The 24,639-nt window shown below is 46.0% G+C and overlaps 1 protein-coding gene across 2 annotated transcripts in view; it reads left to right on the forward strand.

Annotated features, from left to right (window-relative positions):
* SRP68 (signal recognition particle 68) overlaps window positions 1-24,639 on the forward strand; it is a 32,052-nt gene that overhangs the window by 4,926 nt on the left and 2,487 nt on the right. Inside the window, exons 4-13 of one of the 2 annotated variants that reach the window (XM_025859819.2) lie at window positions 1,891-2,086; window positions 3,861-3,943; window positions 4,426-4,535; window positions 4,879-4,976; window positions 6,893-7,033; window positions 16,539-16,637; window positions 19,293-19,357; window positions 21,173-21,326; window positions 21,967-22,061; window positions 23,059-23,188. In XM_025859819.2, coding sequence (XP_025715604.1) covers window positions 1,891-2,086; window positions 3,861-3,943; window positions 4,426-4,535; window positions 4,879-4,976; window positions 6,893-7,033; window positions 16,539-16,637; window positions 19,293-19,357; window positions 21,173-21,326; window positions 21,967-22,061; window positions 23,059-23,188 — 1,171 coding nt within the window. The remainder of the gene's footprint in view (window positions 1-1,890; window positions 2,087-3,860; window positions 3,944-4,425; window positions 4,536-4,878; window positions 4,977-6,892; window positions 7,034-16,538; window positions 16,638-19,292; window positions 19,358-21,172; window positions 21,327-21,966; window positions 22,062-23,058; window positions 23,189-24,639) is intronic. The other variant, XM_025859820.2, reaches the window with a different exon arrangement.

Raw genomic sequence — 24,639 nt, forward strand, 5'->3', positions numbered from 1 at the left:
TTTTGTAAAGTGTTTTGTTTGTTTTGTCTTTTTTTTTGAGAGAGCGGCGCTCGAGCAGGAGCACGAGCACACACAAGAGGGGGGAGGGACAGAGGGAGAGGGAGAAGCAGACTCCCTGCTGAGCACGAAGCCCAATGGATGCCAGGTTCAATCCCAGGCATGACCTGAGCCGAAGGCAGATGCTTAACTGACTGAGCCACCCAGGCATCCCTTGTTTTGTTTCTCTCTCTCTTTTTTTTTTAGGTAATCTCTACGCCCAATGTGGGGCTTGAACTCACAACCCAGAGATCAAGAGTTGCATGATCTATTGACTGAGTCAGCCAGGCGTCCCAGGGCGGTTTTGATAGGGAAACCAGGAAGCCTGCATTGAGGAGGCTGGATCTTGAGGGGTTTCTGAGAGGAAAGAACATTCTGTGTGAGGGGAAACAGCTTGCCTTGGTGTCTGAATGTACTTTAGGAATTATAATGCTGTGGTCAGTTAGCTGCTGCTTAGGCAGCAGAGAGGCTGGGAGCTTGGTGTATGGAGACACACAGAACTAGAGCATGGGCTTCAGCAGGAGGTATTGGTTAAATCTGATGAGAACAGGTTAGGAAGGGTCTCTGTGATAATGAGATCCTTTATTTTATTTTATTTTTTTTTTATTTATTTATTTGAGAGAGAGAATGAGAGATAGAAAGCACGAGAAGGAAGAGGGTCAGAGGGAGAAGCAGACTCCCTGCTGAGCAGGAAGCCCGATGTGGGACTCGATCCCGGGACTCCAGGATCATGACCTGAGCCGAAGGCAGTCGCTTAACCAACTGAGCCACCCAGGCGCCCGAGATCCTTTATTTTGGAGAGACAAGATTAAGCTCTTTTTCTTTTTAAGATTTTATTTATTTATTTGAGAGAGCACATGAGAGGGGGGAGGGTCAGAGGGAGGAGCAGACTCCCCGCTGAGCAGGGAGCCTGATGCGGGGCTCGATGCCAGGACTCCAGGATCATGATCTGAGCTGAAGGCAGTCGCCCAACCAACTGAGCCACCCAGGCACCCTAAGCTCATGTTTAAGGAAAATTAATCAGGGCAGTAGCTTAGCAAAAGATTTTCGAGTATAATAAGTGGCTAATTTATTCAGTCCTTAGTAAGTGCCACAGTCTGGTTTAAGTGTGTTACATGTATTACTACAAGGGAGACTGAGGCACAGAAAGATTAGTACTTTGTCCAGTGTCACATAGTTAGTGACAGATGGTCCTGAGATTCCAACCCTGACTCTAGAGCCTTTTTCTTATCCACTTCAGTATAGTGCCTCTTAAGGACTTGATTTTCAGCTGGGTTGGGATGGAGGAGGTGTTGATTCAAAGATGAGGCCAGATTGTGTGCCTGGGCTGCCACTTTGCTAAAACTGGGGAGGAGTGAGTCTGCATTTGCCCGGTTTGAGGTGGTAGCAGGTGTTTTTAGTGAGCTGTGTCTGGTGGGTGGTTAGAAATTTGAGGTGGAGCCTGATCGGAGATGCTGGTTGGGCGCCATGATTGATACTGGGAGAAGAGTAGTGCTTTTTCTTCTTTTTCTTTTTTTTTTTTTTTAATATTTTTTAAGTTTTAGAGCTTGAGTGAGAGGGGCAGAGACAGAGGGAGAAAGAATCTCAGGTAGACTCCATGCTGAACGCAGAGCCCAATGTTTGTAGGGCTCGATCTCAACAAGTCTGAGATCATGACCTGAGCCAAAACCAAGAGTCAGACACTTAACCAATTGTGTCCCCCCAACCCCCAGGCCCCGAGAAGAGTAGTTCTGAGGAGGAAAGCCAGGGAGGGTGTTGGGAGAAGCTGAGAGGCTAAAGATCGTGCCTTGGGGAATATCAAAGTCTGATGCTCTTGGAGTTCATTGTTCAGGTTGCCCGTTCTCTCTTGCTTAGGTATTTGCTTCTGGTTCTGATGGATGCTGAACGAGCCTGGAGCTATGCCATGCAGCTGAAACAGGAAGCCAACACTGAACCCCGAAAACGGTTCCACTTGTTGTCTCGCCTGCGCAAAGCCGTGAAACACGCAGAGGAATTGGAACGCTTGTGTGAGAGCAATCGCGTGGATGCCAAGACCAAGTTAGAGGCTCAGGTTAGTGTCTTAACGTCAGCTTTGCTTTATTGTGATTAGAGACGTGATTTTATAGTTAAATGGAACAGTTTCTTAATGTTACAAATTGACAGAAGAGGAAATAACATGGTCTTGCTTTTTCAAGGCGAAGTTGGCATCTCTTTGTTTTTGAGCTCTTGGCCTGTTTTTGTTTTCTTCCCCCCTAACTTTATGTATGTATGTATGTAATCTCTGCACCCACTGTGGGCCTTGAATTCATGACCCCAAAATCAAGAGTCATATGCTCCACCAACTGAGCCTGCCCTTGAAATGGAGATAGAAAGCTTGACTCTTAGATCTGGAAAGTTCACAAAATAAGATTTTTTTTTTTTTCAGGGCTCTCTGCATTTTTAAATTTTATTTAAGTTCAGAAAAAAAATTTCAGTTACCATATAGTGTATTAGTTTCAGAGAAATGAGAATATTTTTTTTTTTAAGATTTTATTTATTTGACAGAGAGAGACACAGCGAGAGAGGGAACACAAGCAGGGGGAGTGGGAGAGGGAGAAGCAGGCCTCCCACAGAGCAGGGAGCCTGACATGGGGTTCGATCCCAGGACCCCAAGAGCATGACCTGAGCCGAAGGCAGACGCTTAATGACTGAGCCACCCAGGCACCTCTGAAATGAATTTTTAAAAAGATACAGATACTGCAAATTTCCATTCAGCTTCTGATACTGAATGTTATATCCTGGAAGCTAATTATTAAGTCACATGAAGAAAACAGACTTTTTTTTTTTTTTTTTTCAATTCTAGGCAGTGAATGAATCATGGTGAATTATCTGTGTACCACATTTTATTTTATTTTTTTTTAAGATTTTATTTATTTTTTTGACAGAGACACAGCAAGAGGGAACACAAGCAGGGGGAGTGGGAGAGGGAGAAGCAGGTTTCCCGCTGAGCAGGGAGCCTGATGTGGGGCTTGATCCCAGGACCCTGAGATCATGACCCGAGCTGAAGGCAGACGCTTAACGACTGAGCCACCCAGGCACACCTGTGTATCGCATTTTATTAAAGTTTTCTCTCTCTCTCTCTCTTTTTTTTTTTTAGGATTTTATTTATTTATTTGACAGAGACAGCGAGAGAGGGAACACAAGCGGGGGAGTGGGAGAGGGAGAAACAGGCTTTCCGCTGAGCAGGGACCCCGATGCGGGGCTCAATCCCAGGACACTGGGATCATGAACTGAGCCGAAGGCAGACTCTTAATGACTGAGCCACCCAGGCGCCCCTTCTCTCTCTTTTTTAAAAAAAGATTTATTTATTTACTTTAAAGAGAGTGGAAGCGTGCCGCAGGGAGGGGCAGAGAAAGTCTTCAGCAGACTCTGCTCTCTGAGCGTGGAGCCTGATGAGGGGCTCGATCCCATGACCCTGAGATCATGACCTGAGCTGAAACCAAGAGCTGGTCACTCAGCTAACTACACCACCCAGGCGCCCCAATAAATTTTCTCTGTTAAAATCACCCTGAATGGGTGCCTGGGTGGTGCGGTTGGTTGAGTGACTTTTGATCTCAGTTTGGGTCTTGATCTTAGTGTTGAGTTCAAGCCCCATGTTTGGCTCCCAGCTGGGTTTGAAGCCTTCTTAAAAATAAGTAAATAAATAATAAAATAAATAAATATAAAAAAATAAAAAATAAATAAAATAAAATCACCCTGATGAATATCTCTATATTCCTGATGTCAAAGCTGAAAGCAGGTGGAAGAGATTGAGCGGTGGCCTTGGCTCTTGGGTGTTGAAGCAGCTCCCTTCTTCCCCTTTCCAGGCTTACACGGCTTACCTCTCAGGAATGCTGCGTTTTGAACATCAAGAATGGAAAGCTGCGATTGAGGCTTTTAATAAGTGCAAGTAAGTCCTCTGGTTCAAAAGCCACAGCCAATTTCACTTGTACATGGTCCCTTCCAAGCTGCAGGTCACTTAATGATTGTTTCTACAGAAGTACAGTTATTAAGATTTATTTATTTTAGAGCATGTACGTGGGAGAGAGCACTCGGTGGGGAGGGGCAGAGGGAGAGGGAGAATCTCGAGCAGACTCCCTGCTGAGTGAGGAGCCTGACGTGGGGCTCAGTCTCATGACCCCAAGATCATGACCTGAGCCGAAATCAAGAGTTGGACACCCAGTCGACTGAGCAAGCTCCAGTTACTTCTTTTTTTTTTCTTCCCCTTCCCTTTTAGGAATACTGATCATTCTCATTCATCCTGAGAACCGTGCCGGTTCTCATAGTTGGTAGAAGGGTCTCAGAGTGCCATGTTTTGTTTTCAGCCATTGTGTTCTTTTTTATTTTCTTGAAGTAAGGCTGCTGTGAAAGCTGGTGTTTTTTTCCTCACAGAACTATCTACGAGAAACTGGCCAGCGCCTTCACAGAAGAGCAGGCTGTGCTGTACAACCAGCGTGTGGAAGAGATCTCACCCAACATCCGCTACTGTGCATATAACATTGGTGAGCAGGGGCTGAGCTGAGCACAGATGGGTGGGTTGGTGGTGGCTCATCTCGGAGAGCCTAGAGGATTTGTTAACTTTCGTGCTTTCCTTGTCCCTGCATCTGTCCTTGGCACGGGTTTTGGCTGATGAGAAAAGTAGAGCTGTCGACATCAGCCCAGCTTAAAGTCACGGAAGGCAGTTCCTGTGCTTTGTTTCCATCCTGCCAGCTTCTGTACTCCTCAAGAGCTTTGTGAAAGGACTTGGGTTTCACTGAACTGTGCCTGTGCAGGGGGAAGAGCTTGGAGTTGCATCTGGTGGTTCTTGAGAGACCAGAGCAGACCCTGAGGATTGCTACTCAACAGCTCTCTCTTTCTCAGGGGACCAGTCCGCTATCAGTGAGCTCATGCAGATGAGATTGAGGTCTGGGGGCACTGAGGGTCTTCTGGCTGAAAAATTGGAGGTAATCTAGTCTGTACATTTTTGTGAAGTCTTTGGTTGGAAAAAGTCTGGAAAAAGAAGTAACCCATAATCTGAGTAGTCAGTGTAATTGTTATTAATATATGCATATTTATAACCATGTATTTTTAACGAAGTCTTTTCATTTAATATTTTAAAGTATTCATTTTTTCATCTCATGTTTATTTTGTAGGCAAGTAATGTGGGCAAATAGAGAAAGTAGGAAATACAAAAGATGGGGGAAAACTAAAATCACATGGTAAAATCAGAGGTAACCACTACTAATAAGGTGATGAATAGCTTACGGATTTTTGTATATGTAGGGAAGAAAAGCATCTATACGTATATTTTTTTAAGATTTTATTTAGAGCGAGAAAGAGCACGGGTTGGGGGAGAGGGAGAGAAAGACAATCCCAAGCAGACTCCCTGCTGAGTGCAGAGCCCGACACAGGGCTCAGTCCCATGACCCCGAGACTACAACCCAAGCTGAAACCAAGAGTTGGACACCCAACTGACTGAGCCACCCAGTTGCCCCAAAAAGGCACACGCGTGCATATATGTATGTATGGTTTTTTTTTTTTTTTGAAGACTTTATTTGTCAGAGGGAGGGAGGGAGGGCACAAGCAGGGGCAATGGCAGCAGAGGGAGAAACAGGTTCCCTGCTGAGCAAGGAACCTGATGTGGGACTCAATCCCAGGACCCTGGGATCATGACCTGAGCCGAAGGCAGATGCTTAACCAACTGAGCCACCCAGGGGTCCTGAGGCATATATTTTTTAAATGGGATCTCAGGTGGTGCCTGGGTGGCTCAGTTCTTAAGCGTCTGCCTTTGGCTCAGGTGATGATCCCAGGGTCTTGGGATCGAGCCCCGCATCCGGCTCCCTGCTCCGCGGGAAGCCTGCTTCTCCCTCTCCCACTACCCCTGCTTGTGTTCCCTCTCTTGCTGTGTCTCTCTCTGTCGAATAAATAAATAAAAATCTTAAAAAAAAAGGGGGGGATCTCAGTATACACCGTTCAGTAACGTGCTTTTTATTTTTTTAATTTTTTAAAGATTTTATTTATTTTGAGAGAGCATGAACGGGGGGGGAGGGGCGGACAGAGAGGGAGAAGCAGAGTCCCTCCTGAGCAGGGAGCCCGATGTCAGGCTTGGTCCTAGGACCCCAGGATCATGACCTGAGCCAAAGGCAGATGCTTAACCAACTGAGCCACCCAGGCACCCCAGTAACGTGGTTTTTAAATACAACATCTCGAGTGTTTTTTTTTTCCACTTCAGTAAATGTTCCTACACTGTCATGTTTTGATAGCCACATAGTACTCTATTGTACTGAAGTCTGCTTCATTTGAGCGCTTCACTGTTGTTGATGAAGTGATAAATAGTATTACCATGAATATCCGTGTTTTTGTACACATTTTTAGTTACTTCCTTAAGATACATTCCTAATTATGGGGTTGAATATTTTGGAAGCTTTTGATTCGTATTGACAAATATCTTTAAGGAAGTTTCTACTAATTTACATTTCTGTTTATAGCATGTACAGATAGTTTCTCTCCTATACCCTTACTGAAAGTGTTGCTCTTTTTAATTTTTTTGTTTTTAAAAATTTTTTGTTGTTATTCTTTTAAGTAGGCTCCACATCGAGCATGGGGCTTGAACTCACTACCTCCAGGCCAAGAGTCACATGATCTACTGACTGAGCCAGCCAGGCGCCCCAGTGTTGTTCTTTTTTAACCTTCTGTTACGTCTTTCTGATGTTTGAGCTTCTATAAGCTAAGATAGATGATACTAAGGAGGAATTTAAATACAATTTGTATACTACTTCATAAGGCATAATATGTTAGTTATAGAAAGAGACAACTAATAGTTCTTTCTGCCTTTCACCACGAGCAATTAAAGCTTTGACTTTTGAAAACTACTTTCCAGGCATTGATTACTCAGACTCGGGCCAAACAGGCAGCCACCATGAGCGAAGTGGAATGGAGAGGGAGAGCGGTTCCAGTGAAGATCGACAAAGTGAGGATCTTTCTATTGGGATTGGCTGATAACGAAGCTGCCATTGCCCAGGTGAGGGGCAGCTGCCCGTCCCCTCTTCCATGCGTGTCTGAAGTTGTCCTGTGTGTTTACCACGTAGATGGGTGTTCATTTCTCACAAAGCAAAAACTTGTCTTAATGCTCTTTGAGATTTGGTCGCCAAATTATTGTAAAAGTTGAGCTCATAGGGGAGTTCTTGCATCGAGAGGGCAAAGATAATTGGCAGTGGCAGTCCTCGACGTGGACGTGGACGTGGACGTGGACGTGAGAGCGGTGAGAGGCTGGCTGATGCGAGGGCCCCGTCCGGCCCAGCAGGTGGTGCAGCAGCCTGACTGTTGTGCCCCCTGACCACTTGTCCTAACCTTCTGTCCTCAGAGGGGCCCCCCTCATTCCTGAGCCTCTCCAGGAGAGTGGCGGAGCCAGAATAGCTCGTTCTGCATGTGGCGTTTACGCCACGTTCATGCAAAGCGGTACTACTTGATGTTGCTTATCGTTACCTGTTCGTGGGTATGAACAACTGAAGGAGTTCCACAAGATGAGCGATCCTGGTGATCTTGCTTTGTACAAAGTAGACAGTGATGGAGACACTTTTGGGATCTCTGTGAAGAGCATCTTAAAAAAACACCCAGCTGCTGAGCATGTCTGCAGCCTGCCCCAGGGGCGTTTCCTGCCACTTCACAGTAAGCCACTGCACCCTGAATAATTTGTGCGTGGGAGTGCTTTGTTGGTCGTGCTCATCAGTTTTAAGCGTCCACACTTTTCAGTGACTTGTTCTGAAGTAGCTACTCTGGGTTGAGGACAGCTTTTAACAGTGGGAGAGCTTCTTTGTGCCTCTGTCTAGGTTGTGTATTGCTCCTCTCGTTTCTCGTCAATTTGCATAAAGGCCAGAAGACGAGAGCAATACTAGTAAGTTGATTTGTCCTTTAAAAGACCGAGAAGCCTTTCTGGAGAGCAGTTCATTGGCACTGTTGTATGGTAGTGTCTCTTCTGGACTATGATTCTCATAGCAGCTCTTGACCTGATGTGGTTGGGTTAATTCTTTTGTTTCAATGTGGTATGTTCTGGAAGAGAAGAGCTGCCGTCAGTGACAATGGGGCAGGAGTTCTGGCTGTGGCCGGGGTTGGGGGGTGGCCATGGGGCAGATTACATGGGGGGGGGGTCTCCTTAGGAACGGGCCACAGACGTATATTAAATAGGACAAGGAAAGCTAACATTTATTAATTTTAAAAATTTATTTAGCTTAAAGTTTAGAAAAGATAAATGTTTTAACGTCCTATTTTCCATATACCTTCATTGATGTTGCATTGTGCTCATAAAAAGGACAACGCTGGATTTTCTTTTAGCTTTTTTCATGTTCATAAGTGATGTTACATAACTTTTTACTTGTAGAAATCATACTGCGATCTGATTTTGAATCCTGTTTTTCTTAGCGTATTATAACGATTTTCCATGGTTTTATGTATCAGTTCACAAAATTTAAAAAATACACGGTGGTCAACTGGACAGAGACACCACAGAGATGAGCAAAGGAGGGTAATAGTCCTCCTTAATGTCCCAGATACACTGTTTAAAGCTTTCATGTTTTTACCTTTTTAATCTTATGGGGTGGGTGATACTCTCATTGTACAGATGAGAAAACAGGTCTGAGAGAGACCATATAACTTGAGCCATACTCATCTGATAGAAGGGAAGGGAGTGCTTGCCTATAAACCATGCCCTTTTGACTCCAAAGCTCGTGTTCCTTGAACTTTTCCATATCTCAGGAGGGCTAGTAACAGGATCATTTTACTTGGCTTTGGTGAATAGCTAATGTAATCTTACTTAATATGGTGCACGGTACAAAAGCAGAGTCCTGGGCCCCTGGGATAGACCGAATGAGCAGAACGTTAATTGAAGCAAATAGTCCTCTCCAATTTAGTAGATTAGTGGGGGCAGGAGAGTTTCCCATGTGGAAAGAGAAGGGATAGTGGGGTTTTATCTGAATTTATCTTTCTTCTGCTTTGTATGCATAATTTAAAAAATAAAAACCCACACGGTGGAGATCTTTTTGCCTTATTCATAAAATCGGCTTGAGCTATGTTAGATGAAGTAAAAGCATTTTACAACTGCACTTGAAGCCATTGCTTTAAAATTGAAGATCATTTCAATCATGTGATGACTAGTTGAGCTTTGTGTACATTTTTAAAAGGATTACTCTCAGATTTGAGTGTTAGCATATTTGAAGGGTTGACCTCTGGGTCTTCAGGTCACTGTTGCTTCCTTTTGTTTTTTTAAGATTCATTTATTAGAGTGTGCTCTCCGGGGGGAGGGGCGGGAGGAGAAGGAGAGAGACTCTCAAGCAGACTCCCCACTGAGTGAGGAGCCCAACCCTGCGGCTTAGTCTTATGACCCTGGACCCTGAGATCACGACCTGAGCTGAAACCAAGAGTTGGACGCCCAACCAGCTGAGCCACCCAGGTGCCCCGTAGCTGTTTCTTCTAAAGCAGTTCAAGATTGGCCAAAATTTTGGTAGTAATGGCAAGAAAAAAAGAGCAATGTTGGGGTACCTGGCTGTCTCAGTCGGTGGTGTGTGCAACTCTTGATCTTAGGGTCATAAATTCAAGCCCCACGTTGGAGCCTACTTAACAAAACAGCAATGTTACTCCAACGTTGAATAGTTTTTTTTAAAAAAAAAAGATAGTTGATTCGTGAACAACATAGGTTTGAACTGTGTAGGTCCACTTGTAGGTGGACTTTCTTTTGATAAATCTAATACAATGCCGTGAATGTATTTTCCATATGATTTTCTAAATGTTTTCTCTGCCCCAGCATATTTTATTATAAGAATATAGTATGTAGGGGCGCCTGGGTGGCTCAGTTGGTTGGGCGACTGCCTTCGGCTCAGGTCATGGTCCTGGAGTCCCGGGGTCGAGTCCCGCGTTGGGCTCCCTGCTCAGCGGGGAGTCTGCTTCTCCCTCTGACCCTCCCCCCCTCATGCTGTCTCTCTATCCCACTCTCTCTCAAATAAATAAAATCTTAGAAAAAAAAGAATGTATATAACTTAGATTATAACGTATAGAATCCAGGATGTACCAGAGAGGAGGTGGGTGGGCGGGATGGGGAAAGGGTACACTGATGAAAAAAGTTATAAAATCATTAAAAAAAAAAAAAAATACTCAAGGCCCCACCCCCCAGAGATTTTGATTTAGTAAGTCTGCACTGGGGCCCAGGAATTTGCTTCCGAGTTCCCAGATGATGCTAATTCTGCTGGTCCCAGGACCATGCTTTGACTAGCTCTACATAGTTTAATTATTTCTTAGCTATTTGTGAAGAGATGAAAGAAAATTAAAAGGCTTTGGCAAGGGGCGCCTGGGTGGCTCAGTCGTTAAGCGTCTGCCTTCGGCTCGGGTCATGGTCCCAGGGTCCTGGGACCGAGCCCCGCGGGCAGCCTGCTTCTCCCTCTCCCACGCCCCCTGCTTGTGTTCCTGCTCTCTCTGTCAGATGAATAGATAAAATCTTAAAAAAAAAAAAAAAAAGGCTTTGGCAAGCAGGAATGGCATACAGGTGTTTAATTGCTGTTCACGGGGTACGGTGGAGTATGTGAAGGCTGTAAGAAAGCAGAGGCTTAGGGCGCCTGGGTGGCTCAGTTGTTGGGCGGCTGCCTTCGGCTCGGCTCGTGATCCCAGGGTCCTGGGATCGAGCCCCGCATCGGGCTCCCTGCTCCGCGGGGAAGCCTGCTTCTCCCTCTCCCACTCTCCCTGCTTGTGTTCCTGCTCTCGCCGTGTCTCTCTCTCTCAAATAAGTAAATAAAATCTTAAAAAAAAAAACAGAGGCTTAGAAGGAGCCGTACTGAGGACAGCTTCACATCTTTCAATTTGAGAGTAAAGGCTGAAGAGGGAGAAATATTTGAAGGCTATTAACGTAATTTTCAGTGTTAAATCAATCTTGTATATCTGAGGTAACCCCACTTGGTTATGGTATATTATTGTACTTTTTATACATTGCTGGATATCATTTGCTAATATTTAAGAATTTTGCATCTATTTGCATGAGGAAGTGGCTTATAATTTTCTTACAATGTCTTTTTTCAGGGTTTGGTATCAGGGTTGTACACACCTCATAAAACAAGTTTGGAGATTTTCCTCCTTATTTCTGAAAGAATTTATGTAATACCAGTATTTTTCTTTTTCAAATGGTTGTTGTAATTTACTAGTGAAACTATTGGGCTTAGAGTTTTCTTTGTAGGAAGGGTTTGTTTTTTCTTTTTTGGGATGGGATATAATTGACATAAAACATTAGTTTCAGGTGTACAGCATAATTTGATATTTACAGGAAGGCTTTTAAATTTTGTTGCTTGTTTTAAATTTAATTCCTTAATGAGATAAAGAGCTAGTCAGGTTTTGTTTCATCTTGTGTCCTTTGGATGAGTCTTATTTTTAAAAGGCATTTATTAATTTCATGTACATTGTTGAATTTATTGACAAAGTTTATAATATTCCCTTCTCATTTCAGTGTTTGTAGGATGTGTAGTGTTAGCCCCTATTAAGTGCCTAGTTAATGTGCTGATTGCAGTGAATACAGTTCTCTGGTTGTTAAAGATCTTACAGTGTATTAGGGTCCCTTCTGAGTATCAGAGGTCTTTAAATAATGTGGTAGATGTAAGAGATGTAGATCAAACAAAATGTGTGTCAATCCCAGGGAATCCCGGTAAGTTTTTTTTTTTTTTTTTAAGATTTTATTTATTTATTTGAGAGAGAGAGAATGAGAGACAGCATTAGAGGGAGGAGGGCCAGAGGGGGGAACAGACTCCCCACTGAGCAGGGAGCCCGATGTGGGACTCGATCCCAGAACTCCAGGATCATGACCTGAGCCGAAGGCAGTCGCTTAACCATCTGAGCCACCCAGGCGCCCTCCCGGTAAGGTTTTAACGTTAAAACAGTTCAGTGCCTACTGTGCTATACACACATACATCAAATCTAGCTGTTAAGTAAAATAATTCAAGTACAGTATGAAATAAAGTTCCGTTAAATCCTTAGATGTTGCGTCTAGCACTGTAGCTGATTAAATATCTATTGAATTGAATCAACCATGGGTTATTACCTAGGGAAAATGCCCTTTGGCCATTTGAGTTAATCCCAGGAAGAACCACGTGCCCCTTGGTGCCACTACCAGATTATTTGGCTGGATGTCACACAGGTCTTCTCCACCTTGCCCGTTCTCATTGTGTGGGTTGTTCCCTGCCCTGGGGACCAAGAGCTGTGCCTTGGAGATGCAGGGCTCTTGGTTTCAATGTTTCTTTTTTTTTTCTTCTTAAAGATCTACGTTTCAGTAATCTCCACACCCAACATGGGTTTTGAACCCACAACCGAGAGATCAAGAGTCACATGTTTCACCGACTGAGCCAGCCAGGCGCCCCTTCATGTTTCTTCGCCTAGCTAGTGTTGGTATTGCCCCCCTGTAGGGACTAGAATGCAAGCATTTGGTAGGCCCAGTTTATGCTTGCTTGTAGAGGTTTTGTGACATTTAAATACTAGAACAGCAGTTTACTGAAGAGCATAGAAGGAAGAAATAATTCAGGGAGATAAAGTGTTAGACTGAGAAGACTAGAGCAGGGAATTAATCTGCTGCCAAAATCCAGTTGCAAAATTCTTGGTCTTCTGAGCCAGGCTTTATGTCTTCTTGGGCTGAATAATTGTGTTACTTTATAATTTGTTTCTGTTTTGTTTTATTAATCCTTGATTCTACCTGACTTGTCACTGGTGGTTGTTGTCAGTCAGCTCTTTTGGAGAGATGGCCGGTTTGATGAGTTTTATCCCTGGGTTATGGTTAATACTTTAATGTGTGAGCGAAAGGGAGACCATTTGTCCTCTTTTTTTTTTTTTTTTAAGATTTTATTTATTTGAGAGAGAGAGAATGAGAGATAGCATGAGAGGGAAGAGGGTCAGAGGGAGAAGCAGACTCCCCGCCGAGCAGGGAGCCCGATGCGGGACCCGATCCCGGGACTCCAGGATCATGACCTGAGCCGAAGGCAGTCACCCAACCAACTGAGCCACCCAGGCGCCCCCATTTGTCCTTCTCTTTAAAAGAAAAAAAAAAAAAGCTGTTCCTAAGTGAGGTTTGTATTCTCCTTTACCGGATTTCCATGTGTTGTTTCTTGGATCTTAGTGGCCTGGGGAAGGCTTGGTTCCCATTCCCTTGGTTCTCCTGTGGGTGTGGTGGAGAATGTGGTCAGACTTGCCTTGTCTGTCTCTTAGTCACACCGCCACCTTCCAGCAGTCTTTGTAGACAAGTGAAAACAATCTGGAAACACTTTTGAAATAGCAGGGGGTCTACCTCAGGACGCACAGCAGCTGCATTCCCTCTTCAGGTCCTTGAGACACGTCTTTTTTTTTTTTTTTTTTAAGATTTTATTTATTTTTGGCAGCACCAGCAGGGGGAACAACAGAGGGAAAGGGAGAACAGACTCCCCGCTGAGCAGGGAGCCCGATGCGGGGCTTGATCCCAGGACCCCGGGATCATGACCTGAGCCTTGAGGCTGTCAGAAAGCACATCTTGGGGTGTTCCAAGTTTTATGAAAATTGATCTAGAATTTGTTTTTATTTGTTAGGTCCAAGTAACACATTACTTCTGGGTTGAAGATTTCTCTGTCTCAGAGGCACGCCTGGGAAAAGGTGCAGGCAGACCACAAACTCTTATGCAGGGAGTTTGCTGCTTCGGTTTAGGAGCCCATTCTTGTTGGTCCCATGACTGACTTGGGTCTGCATGTAGATGCTGAGGAATGCTGCCTCTGCATGTAGAGAGGTGTTTCTTGTTCGTTGTCTTTTCAGGATGATTTTAGCTTCCGAGATAGGTATGTAAATATGAGTGAAGTAGCAAAGTACATTTCAGGCTTCCTATTTGGAGACATTTTGTTTAGCCCAGGGAGAACCCTGAGAACCTCTGCTGCAGAGATTAGTGATCTCTGAGTCACTGTGCAGTGTGGGTGGCAGAAAACCCAAGTGACTGAAGCTCTCCCCTTCCGATGGGCTTTTTCCTGCAGTGTGGTTTCAGTCTTCTGTAAAGTTCCCAGTGGAACTTAGACTTCTGTGGAAGCAGTGGAAAGTTTGCTTATGTTCAGCACCTTGATGCAGAGGTGTCCTTATTCCAAGGGAACAAGAGTGATACATGGCAGTAAAGAGGTTTATATTTTGCATAATTTTAGTTTTTTTAATTGGTGCTGTACTCTCTCTGCAGGAAAGCAGACTAATCCTGTGTAGCTGGTGAAATGACGTTTACTCTTCTCTTACTTTATATACCCATTGCCCCAAATGTCGAACTTCTTAAAATGGTGTTGATGGCATATCTGCCAATTATAAGACATCAGAACTGATGCACGAGCTCATCCTGCCTGCTAACAGTGTGGCTCCCTGGGGCTGGGGGGGGGTTGTGTGTGTGTGTATGTGTGTACATACGTACATACACATGGCACCTGCTGCCGAGTCTCTTCACAGATCCGAGTCCAGTTGCTAACTGTTGCATGGCTACCTCAGTCCACAGGATTTGTATTTCAGAACATTTGGCCAGCAAGCAAGACTCAGTTATTACAAAGAGTCTTGCTAATTTGAGGAGTTGCTTAACAGTGTTTTATGTGAAGTGTTTCTCTGCGCTGTTGAGTACACTAGACATTTGAACATCTGTGGCTGTTTACGCTTAAATTAATGAAGATTTCAAGTGCTCAGTAGCCACATGTGGCTGATGGCTGCTGTACTGGACAGGGCCGCTGAGAGGGTTTCCATCATCACAGAAAGTTCTTTTGTTTTTTTTTTTTAATAAAGATTTTATTTTATTTTTTTTAAAGATTTTATTTATTTGAGAGCGAGAACGAGCGGTGGGGAGGGGCAGAGGCAGAGGAAGAAAAGAGAAGCAGACTCCCTGCTGAGCAGGGAGCCCGGTGCGGGGCTCAGTCCCAGGACCTGGAGATCATGACCTGAGCCGAAGGCAGATGCTTAACTGACTGAGCCTCCCAGGCACCCCAAAGATTTTATTTTTAAGTAACGTGTACACCCAGTGTGGGGCTCGAACTCACATCCTAGAGATGGAGAGTCTCATGTTTCCCGGATTGAGCCATCCAGGTGCCCCATCACAGAAAGTTCTGTTGGACAATGCTCTTTAGGTTTCAGTAAATTAATAGTGGCTTTGTTTGCCTTTAGATATTTATAGAATGACTGTGCCCCTGATTTTTTCCTAAGTTAGTGAGCAACAGAAAAGTCAATATAAGTAGCAATGTTTGATTTATATTGGGTAATTTACAAGGAAGTTCACCCCCACACACACTGGAAACTAGGAAAAACATAAGAGTTCTTAAGGGAAAGAAAGGTTTTTCTTTAAGCCCCTACCAACCTCTTAAAGGAGTGGGCAGTAATGGGTTTTCTTTTGGGCTGTCTTAGAGGTCAGTTGAATGTCAAGAGATCCGATTGGATGTTTCTGTGGAAAGTCAAATATAGTAATGGGAGTGTTGATGTTTTAATGTCACAGTGGGTCTGCCGGCAACACAAGTTCATCTCCTTTCTGCCTCTCATCCACTCCTACCAGCTCAGTCAGATTCTTTAGAATGGTAATGTGATTTGGCAGGTACTCCGTTAATGAATCACTTTTCCCTTTTCCCAGCTGGCTAGTAGAGGGGTGACGCCCTTGAACCTTGTGCAAAGACTGTCATGGAGTGCTTGTCAACCTCAGCATACCCACAGGGAATGTGGGTACGCTAAGTGCACATCTAAATGCACAATTTCTTTTTTTTTTTTAAAGATTTTATTTATTTGAGAGAGAGGATGAGAGATAGAAAGCACAAGAGGGAAGAGGGTCAGAGGGAGAAGCAGACTACCTGCTGAGCAGGGAGCCCGATGCGGGACTCGATCCCGGGACTCCAGGATCATGACCTGAGCCGAAGGCAGTCACTTAACCAACTGAGCCACCCAGGCGCCCTAAGTGCACAATTTCTGTGGTGAAGGGAGCTTCATGTGATCCTTAGGAGAAATATATTTTTGACTTGGTATTGGTTAGTAATGTTACTTGGACTTAAATCTAGGATAGGCAAGTCTTTGGGGTACGTTTGTAAGGGTTACTCTGCTGGCGCACGGTAGAGCTTGAGACCATTTGTTCCCGTGTGCCGTGTTTCAAGGATGTCAGGGGCAGGTCCTGAGCAGAGGTGGAAATGGTGGAGGAAAGTAGTAGAAAGTTCTATGATAGGAAAAAAATTTAAAGCATCTGTTGTTTGACAGATAGTTTCAGATCAGTTATGCAGATCCTTTTTCAGTGTGCTCACTTTATATTTATACATATATGTGTACATCTATATATATATTATTCTGTTTCATATGAATAACGAATAAGCCTATAAGAAAAATCTTACCTGGTGGAGACCAGTGACAATTGAAACGATCTCTGATTTGGGGTGTTTCTGGCTGGATGTGTGTGTTTGTGTATAATGGGGGGAATCAAGGCATGGTTATGCCCTCCTCCCATTAGAATACTATGGCTCACTCAGAGGAAAATTTTTGTACTGCATTCTGCCCTTGTTTAGGCTGAAAGTGAAGAAACCAAGGAGCGTCTGTTTGAATCCATGCTCAGTGAGTGTCGGGACGCCATCCAGGCCGTTCGGGAAGAGCTCAAGCCCGATCAGGTAGGACTGTCAGCTGGCCCACCGGCTCTTGCTCCTGGCTGAGCTCCTTCTCAGTCTGTGTGTCTTGTTCCCGGGGCGGGGCGGGGGGGCGGTGGTGAGCCCAGTGGTCTGAGTGCATAGACTCTCAGCCAAGGTATTTTTAGATCTAGTGATGGGCTGACAAACGACAGAAGCCTCTGAACTCCATCAGGTTAAGAAATTTTCTCTCCATTCTGTTCTTCCTAATGGGTTCATTTATTACCTGTGAAGCCTTTGGTTGCAAATTCATGGCTCCAGGTGGATTTTTCCAGTGCTCCCTTTTTCTAATGTCACTGTGATTCATTCGGGCATCTAGGCTGAAAACCTTGGGACTGTCTTTGTCTCTTTTTTCCCTATCACCAGCAATCCTACTAGCTCTCCCTTTGACTTCTCTCTCCACTTTTCCATCCCTTGCCCCTGCCCTGTTTCTGATTAGCCTTTTGTCCTATGCCTGGACTGCCATGGAAGTCTGATGGCTTTTCCCGTCTTGGTCTGGGTTCAGTTGTCCAGGTCTTTCCGGCCGGCAGCAAACATGGGATCTTTCTAGATCCCATCTCCCAGGTCTAGAGCAGTGGGCTGCAAACTTTCATGATAATGCAACCCATAAGTAGAATTCAGCATGTACCTCTGATACATTTATTTATAAATTATATACTTATTCAGTAGAAATGAGGAAAATAGAAGTTCTCATTTTCTTCTTATACCCCACTCTTCGGGTCATGTGCACCCTGCTTGAGAGCCTATTGTTAATAAGTGCAGTTCCAACTCCATGAGCCGGCATCTGTTTCCAGATCATACTTTGCTGCTCCTCTCCGGGTCCTCTGCCTCAAGCTGCTGTACCTACTGTCTTGTCACTATGCCTGTCCCATGCCCGTGCACTAACTACCCTGTCCTCCTTTCCCTCCGCACACCGGGCTTCTCCTTGTCTCCCTCTTCACCCGTGCAGCCCCTGTCTGGTGTTCAGTGTCCCGTCATGGTTCGTCAGCTCTCGAGAAGCCTGCCGGCACCGTCCTCGCCCCGCATCGCCCCGTGTTCTAAATACCTGGTACTTGGGGCTGTAGTTTTTGTTTGGTAGTTGATCACGAATTGCTTTTTAACATTTTGTATATTGTTTTATATTTTTCTGTCCTATTTTTTCCAAGATTATAAGCATATTCAAAGCAGGTATATAGTTTACCATCTGCCCATGGTGCCTCGAGTATAAAAGGTTCAATAAATATTTGTTAAGCTGTAGTCCAATTTCTTTTTCCCATTAAGCTGCCTTAGTATATTATACTCCCCTTCATTCACCTAATAGCTACGTACAGAGCTCTGCCCTCCATCATTCACCTTGAACTCAACAGCAGTTGCAGGGACACCTCACAGAGGGTAAGGAAGATGGTGACACGGCGTCTTAGTTTCTCTTGTGGCTGCTATAACATTACCACAGACTTAGTGGCTTAAAACAACACACATTTATTCTCTCACAGCTTTGGGTGGTTGTTAATCTAAAAAAGGTTCATAGCGGGGCCCCTGGGTGGCTTAGCCATTAGGTGTCTGCCTTTGGCTCAGCTCGTCCCACTTCCAGCTCCCTGCTCGGCGGGAAGCCTGCTTCTCCCTCTCCCGCTCCCCCTGCTTGTGTTCCCTCTCACTGTGTCTCTCTCTGTCAGATAAATAAATCAAATCTTAAAGAAAATTCATAGGACTGCATTCCTTTGGAAGGGTTTTTTTTTTTTAAGATTTTATTTATTTTAGAGGGGGAGAGAGAGGACGCGAGCAGGGGGAGGGGCTGAGGGAGAGGGAAAGAATCTCAAGCAGACTCCGTGCTAAGCGTGGAGCCTGACGCAGGGCTCAATCCCACGACCCTGAGATCGCGACCTGAGCCAAAGCCAAGAGTTGGATGCTTAACCGATGGAACCACCCAGGCACCCCTCCTTTGGAAATTCTAAGGGAGGAATCCATTTCTAGCATTCCAAAGAATGCATTTTCCAATTTCTAGAGGCCACGTACACTTCTTGTCTTGTGGCCCCGTCCTCCATGTTCAGAGCCAGCAGCTTAGCACCTTCACTCCTCTCTGACTTCTACTTCAGTCCCAATACCTTCTGTCTGTCACTGGCCCTCCTGCCTTCCTCTTAGAAGGAACCTGTAATTATACTGGTCCCACCTGGATAATCCATGCTAATTAAGAGATCTTTAACTTCATCCCATCTCGAACCATGTGAGGTAACACCTTCACAAGTCCTGGAATTAGGACGTATGCATCTTTAGGAGCCATTGTTCAACCACAGAAGGCTGAGCTGGCAGCCTAAGGGGTTGGATCTCAGAATGTGGGTCTATGGAACAAACCCGAAAATGGTGCCATGGGCCATGGACTGTCTGCTGTTCATGCTTTGGGTCTGGACATGGGAGCAGTGGACAGGAAGCCTGACTGGCCATTCTCTGAACTCTCCTACTTAAGTCCAGTTTTTAGATGCTGGTGACAACTGTGTGGCCTTGTTCTAGAATATGCCCAGGAGATCTTTGATATTTCAGGACCCCTAATTTACTAGAGCCTGTGCCTGTCTTCCCAGGCACTTTGGAGACCACACCATGGAATGAGGTGGTCAGAGCCAAGGGCGGGATCAGCTGTTTTATCTTTACCTTTATTGCTTTCCACAGAAACAGAGAGATTATACCCTTGAAGGGGAGTCGGGGAAGGTATCTAATCTTCAGTACCTGCACAGGTAAGGGCTATAATTTTTTACTCTTTAACACTGTAGTAAAATATATCCTTGGAATGAAAGAGTATATATAATGTTTACATGCATTTTAATTTCTGATTTACTATATAGCGAATAATAGTAACATACATATGCATGTTTTATATAGGAGTGTATATGTTGCGTTTGTATGTTATTCTATTATACATACAATTTTAAATTTATATCTGGTAAGAGTAAGAATTCAACTAGTAGAATACAACTAGTAACTTGGAAGCTCCCTTTGGCCCCACGCTGGTTATTCCTCTTTCTCTTCCAGAGGTAACTGCTTTCCTTTTGCCAGGCTCCGAAAGTTACTCTCCTCTGTGTTCCGAATGTTTTCTATCATCCCTTCAGTTTCAACTCCAGTTTGATTCTGTCTGGAGTTTATTTTTGAGTGTGGTGTAAGGATCTCCTTCACCTTTTTGCATGAGGATGATGGATTATTCGGGTACAGTTTACGGACCACACCATCCCTTACCCATTCACCTGCAGGGCCAGCTCCGTCAGGCGTGCGGCCCGTGTTCTCCTCTCGTGCTCTTTTCCGGATGCTGTTCTGCTCTGCTGATTTATTCTCTGTACTTGCACCAGCACGGTGAATGCCTATGACTTGAGTCTTGGTGTCTGGTGGAGCAAGGCCCCCAGCAGGTTTTTCCTCAGGCACAGCTGGACTCTTTCTGTCCCTTTGCTCTTTCATATACATTTTTAAATCACCTTTGTCAGGTTTAATTTTGTTTTAAAGGTGTGGATCATTCTGTTCACCCTGAAGAGGGGTGGAAGGAAGAGTGACAGTTTTGGAACTTTGTGGCGAGAAGTAAAATGACTTGGGAAAAGTGCACTTCTCATTAGATTCTCTACCCCATGTGACCTTGAAATCTTCATTGCTTAGTTACTGCTTCTAACTTTTTTCACGAACCTGGCACTATTTTCAGCCATTCCCCTAACCCCTCCCTTTTTGTAAAAACACCTCCCAGCCCCCACCCCACCCCACCCCCAAGTTTTAAAGACTGTCTTTCACAGTGTGGAGGTTGGAGGGGGAGTGGCTGCTCTCCAAAGTCTGCCAAGGCAGCAGTAGAGCTGGGAATTAGATATTATGTGAATGTCAGATTGAGTGCCAGATGACTCCGAGGGCTGTCGAGCAATAATGACCATTTGATGTCTTATATTCAGCAGTCCTGTGAGAAAGCCGAGGCCCAAGAGGTTAAGGCACGTGTTTGTAGTTAACAGCCACAGAGAGTCAGAATCAGGAGTTGATCCAACTTCCTAACCTTGAAAAGACTCTGAGAGCTTTAACAGGGCTCAGAAAACCTTCAAATTGTGTTGCCCCGATGCCCCCGGATCCATCCGCGCGTAACCATCCAAAGAGACCGTCCCTTAGTATCTTCTGAGAAGAGAAGGTCATCAGATGAGTAGGAGCAGCTGTTGTGCGAGCTCAGTATCCTTGTAGTGTGGGCCAGGCAGTTACTGATCCTTGTTCCAGGAATGGGCTTGCCATCCATGGATCATCTCAAGGACTAACAGTGACCTCTGAAGTCAGTAGCTTTGGGGCTCTTTAAGACAGAAACAGAGGATATAATTCAAACTAAAATCAGATTTCGTCATAAGGTCTTATACCGGCCCACTGCAGATCTGCCACTGAATAGCAGCCAGAATTGAGGCTCAGGTCAAATGGCCCTGCTGTGTGACACGCCCTCGCCCCCACACCCTTCCCCTAGGTCAGTCCCAACTTGTGGTCCAGTGCTCTTCTCAGAACGCCAGCTTCCCTGAGCATAACCTGAGCTGACGTGTGGTACATTCCAGCTACCTGACTTATATCAAGTTGTCCACGGCCGTCAGGCGGAACGAGAACATGGCCAAGGGGCTGCAGAAGGCACTACAGCAGCAGCCGGAAGATGACAGCAAGCGCTCCCCACGGCCCCAGGACCTCATCCGGCTCTATGACATCATTCTGCAGGTGACCCTCGAGGACTGGGGAAGCAGGGCCTGTCCTTTGCAGACACAGAATGACTTAGCTTTGCGTAGCGACGGGGCTGGGACCAGCAGCAGCTGTTAGTGGCTCAGGAAGAGAGGCCTTGTTCTCATTCAGCAGTGAGCCCTGATGCTCGACGTGTTGGTGTGTAGAGGCCACCAAGCCCTCGGGTGATCACTGAGCGCTTTGCCTGCTCAAGATCCTCTCCCACGTGCTGTGGGACTTCTGACACCTGAGGCCACACTGTCTTGGCGCACTGGGGGTTGGTCAGTAAGAATGAGAGACACATGCACACCATCCAGGCATCTGTGGGAGCTGCCAAACGGAGGGCCGCTCTGAAATGAAAGATCAGACCAAGAGATCCCCTCTAGTTGACTTGGTCTGAGAAGTCTCGGAAGGAGGTGAGGTGTGAATGGAGTCATAAAGGACAAACAGGCTTTCGGTAGCAGAGAGGGGGTGGCGGTGATGCTAGGCGGGGCTGCTGCCAGGCCACTCCTCACAGACCTTCCCATTATTGCTGGCCTGGGCTCTCTTTTTGCTTGTGTGTGTTTTTACAAGGTCTCCTGTGAAAAACCCAATCTGAGGCCTGCTCTTCATGAGTTCTCTTGTTGCATCTCTTATGCAGAATCTGGTGGAATTGCTCCAGCTTCCTGGGTTAGAGGAGGACCGAGCCTTCCAGAAAGAGATAGGCCTCAAGACACTGGTGTTTAAGGCTTATAGGTAAGGTCCCATGAGGCGGATGGGGCTCTCCTGTGCTGCCTGCTGGCTCTGTAAGCCTTGGGAGCATGGACCAGACTCCAGAAGATTGGGTCGTTGGCTGTATGGTTACCTTTCCAGTGGTCAGAACAGTCAGCCCAGCATGTTCAAGGGAAGTCTTTGCTAAAGGTACTGGCTGGGGGTTTCCAGTGTACCTCATTTGTTCTTTGGATAGGGCGGAGGAGGTGGGGGGTACACGCCAGGGTCTTCTCCCTCCTTTTCCCTCCTTCCTCCCGGTGGAAAAGGGACAAGTGTAGGAAAAGGTGTTAGTTAACAGAACCAGAGTGGAATCTGAACTGAATTAGGAGAAAGCTAAGGCTCCGTTTTTTGTTTTTGTTTTTAAATGAATCGTCTTACTTGTAATTTGGAGGTGGGCTGTGTGGTGCAAGAGAAGGGTGTGGACGGAATGGCAGAATAGAGCCGGGTGTGTAATTGCCCCCCCCGCCCCCCGGCCCTCACACCCCAGTACTCTGTTACTCTCTGGCATGCCCCATCTTCACTCTTGTTAGCCCTCTTCCAGGCCATGTTCTGTCAGGAACCAGCAGCCCTCAGGCTCTGTTGACCCCAGTGGAATAGTTTCCATTAGCAAGAGGATTCTTGGGTTTGGTTTTTGAAAAAGAGGTGAGCAGGGTTGACCGAGCTGGCTGGACATGTGGGCAGGGGGTGGGGCTCATTTGGGCAGCATTCCTCCTCCGTGCCTGTCCCAGCTTCCACCATGTGCCTTTGGGAGCCGCAGAGTCAGACAGTAAGTAGAAGACAGGGGGTCTGTTACAGCGTGGGACGTGCACGGCGCAGGGAAGAGTGGAGGGTAGCCTGGCAAGCCGAGGCATGGAGAATGTCGGGGTCTTCCCTGCAGTGATCCTGAGGTTAAGAAGCCTGTTTCCAAATCTAAAATTGAGCCTACACTTCAAGGAAAGCCTTGATCTTCTAGAATATTCTGGTTCTTTCCCTTCCCCGCCAGGTGTTTTTTCATTGCTCAGTCCTACGTGTTGGTGAAGAAGTGGAGCGAAGCCCTTGTCCTGTATGACCGAGTCCTGAAGTACGCAAACGAAGTCAATTCTGACGCTGGGGCCTTCAGGAACAGCTTAAAGGTGCGGCACTGCTCCTTGCCCCCACGCCCAGGGAAGCTATGCAGTGAGACGACCTCAGGCCCATCCTCCCTGGCCAGCTGCGGGTGTGGTGTGGCCCTGAGCGCTCCAGGCCTGAGATGGACTCGGGTACTAAGAAGGAAAGCCATTCCTCTGGTTAAGATAAACTTGAAGTACTCTTCTCAGATTCAGCTACATGTTATAGTCACCTGAAAAGATTTTTAAAAGATGGCTGTCTGTGTCCCATCCCCCCAGATTCTGGTTTTGATCCCTGTAGGGTCTGGGGTGTGCATTGGGATTTTGTAAAGCCCCTCACCGATTGTGATATGCAGCCGAGTTGAGCGTCCGTGATGAAGCCTTTCCCCACAAAGTGTGCCTGTACCAGCAACAGCATTTGGGAACTTGTTAGAAACCTCCCAGGCCCTATCTGCCTTTTAGCAACCCCCCCAGGCAGTCTGGGTATACCTTCAAAGCTTACCTGCTGATGGAAAGTACCTGGTGGTTTGGTTCATTTTGCTGCTTGTTGAATGACAGCTGGCTTTTTAAGCTGTGGACTGCCGTGATGATGTGGGGATCGAAGCACCAGCTGGTCCAGGGAACCCAGGCGCGTTCGTTTACTAGTGGAGACCGTTGGGGAAGATAAGCCGGGGTTGCCCTGGGCAGGCTGGTGTGGAAGCCGCTGCTCTGTGGGCGTTCACCTGTTCCCTCAGAACAGCACTGGGTTCTGGGATAACGTACACACCAGGCTTCTGCCTTCAGAGCCACACAGACTTGCATGTGGGAAGGAGGAGGTCCTCGAGTGAAGGTGGGGATGGGAAGGAGAAGGTGAGGGGTTATGTGGCCAGCGTGGTGGCAGCGTAATGATGGGGTGTCCTTGGCCCCGGGGTGTGGAGGCAGACTGTGTGGATGATTATCCCAGGAGGCAGGGAGAGGTGTTTACAAATCCCTGTCTGACCTGGGTCTGAGAAAAGAGGCGGGAGGGGTTCACATCTTTCCAGATTTTGCCAGGTAAGAGACTGCAGCCTGCCACGGGGCCCCTTTGTCCTTCAGTCTCCTCCTCTGTAAAGTGGAGTACAGATTAATTCAGGATTATTAGGAAAATGGAATTAGCAATTGTGTGAACTGCTCAGAAGGCACCTGGCCCATCGTGCATATAGCATGTGATACGCTTATTCATAATACTGTCCTCGCTACTGTCTCGAGGCATTATTATTTAAGCTAAGGCATCACTTTTCCTGTCTGAAACAAGTTAGTGCCCTTTTTTTTTTTTTTTTTAAGATTTTATTTATTTGATAGAGTGAGTGAGAGAGAGCAGGAGCAGGTGGAGGGGCAGAGGGAGAAGCAGGTCCCCGCTGAGCAGGGAGCCCGATCTGAACTGAAGGCAGACGCCTAACCGAGCCACCCAGGCGCCCGTTTTGTTTTTTTAAGTAGGCTCCACACCCACCGTGGGGCTT

Source organism: Callorhinus ursinus, unplaced genomic scaffold (genome assembly GCF_003265705.2).
Source record: "Callorhinus ursinus isolate GAN/ISIS: 27379988/994484 unplaced genomic scaffold, GSC_fseal_2.0 scaffold68, whole genome shotgun sequence".
In the NCBI taxonomy this organism is placed as follows: domain Eukaryota; kingdom Metazoa; phylum Chordata; class Mammalia; order Carnivora; family Otariidae; genus Callorhinus; species Callorhinus ursinus.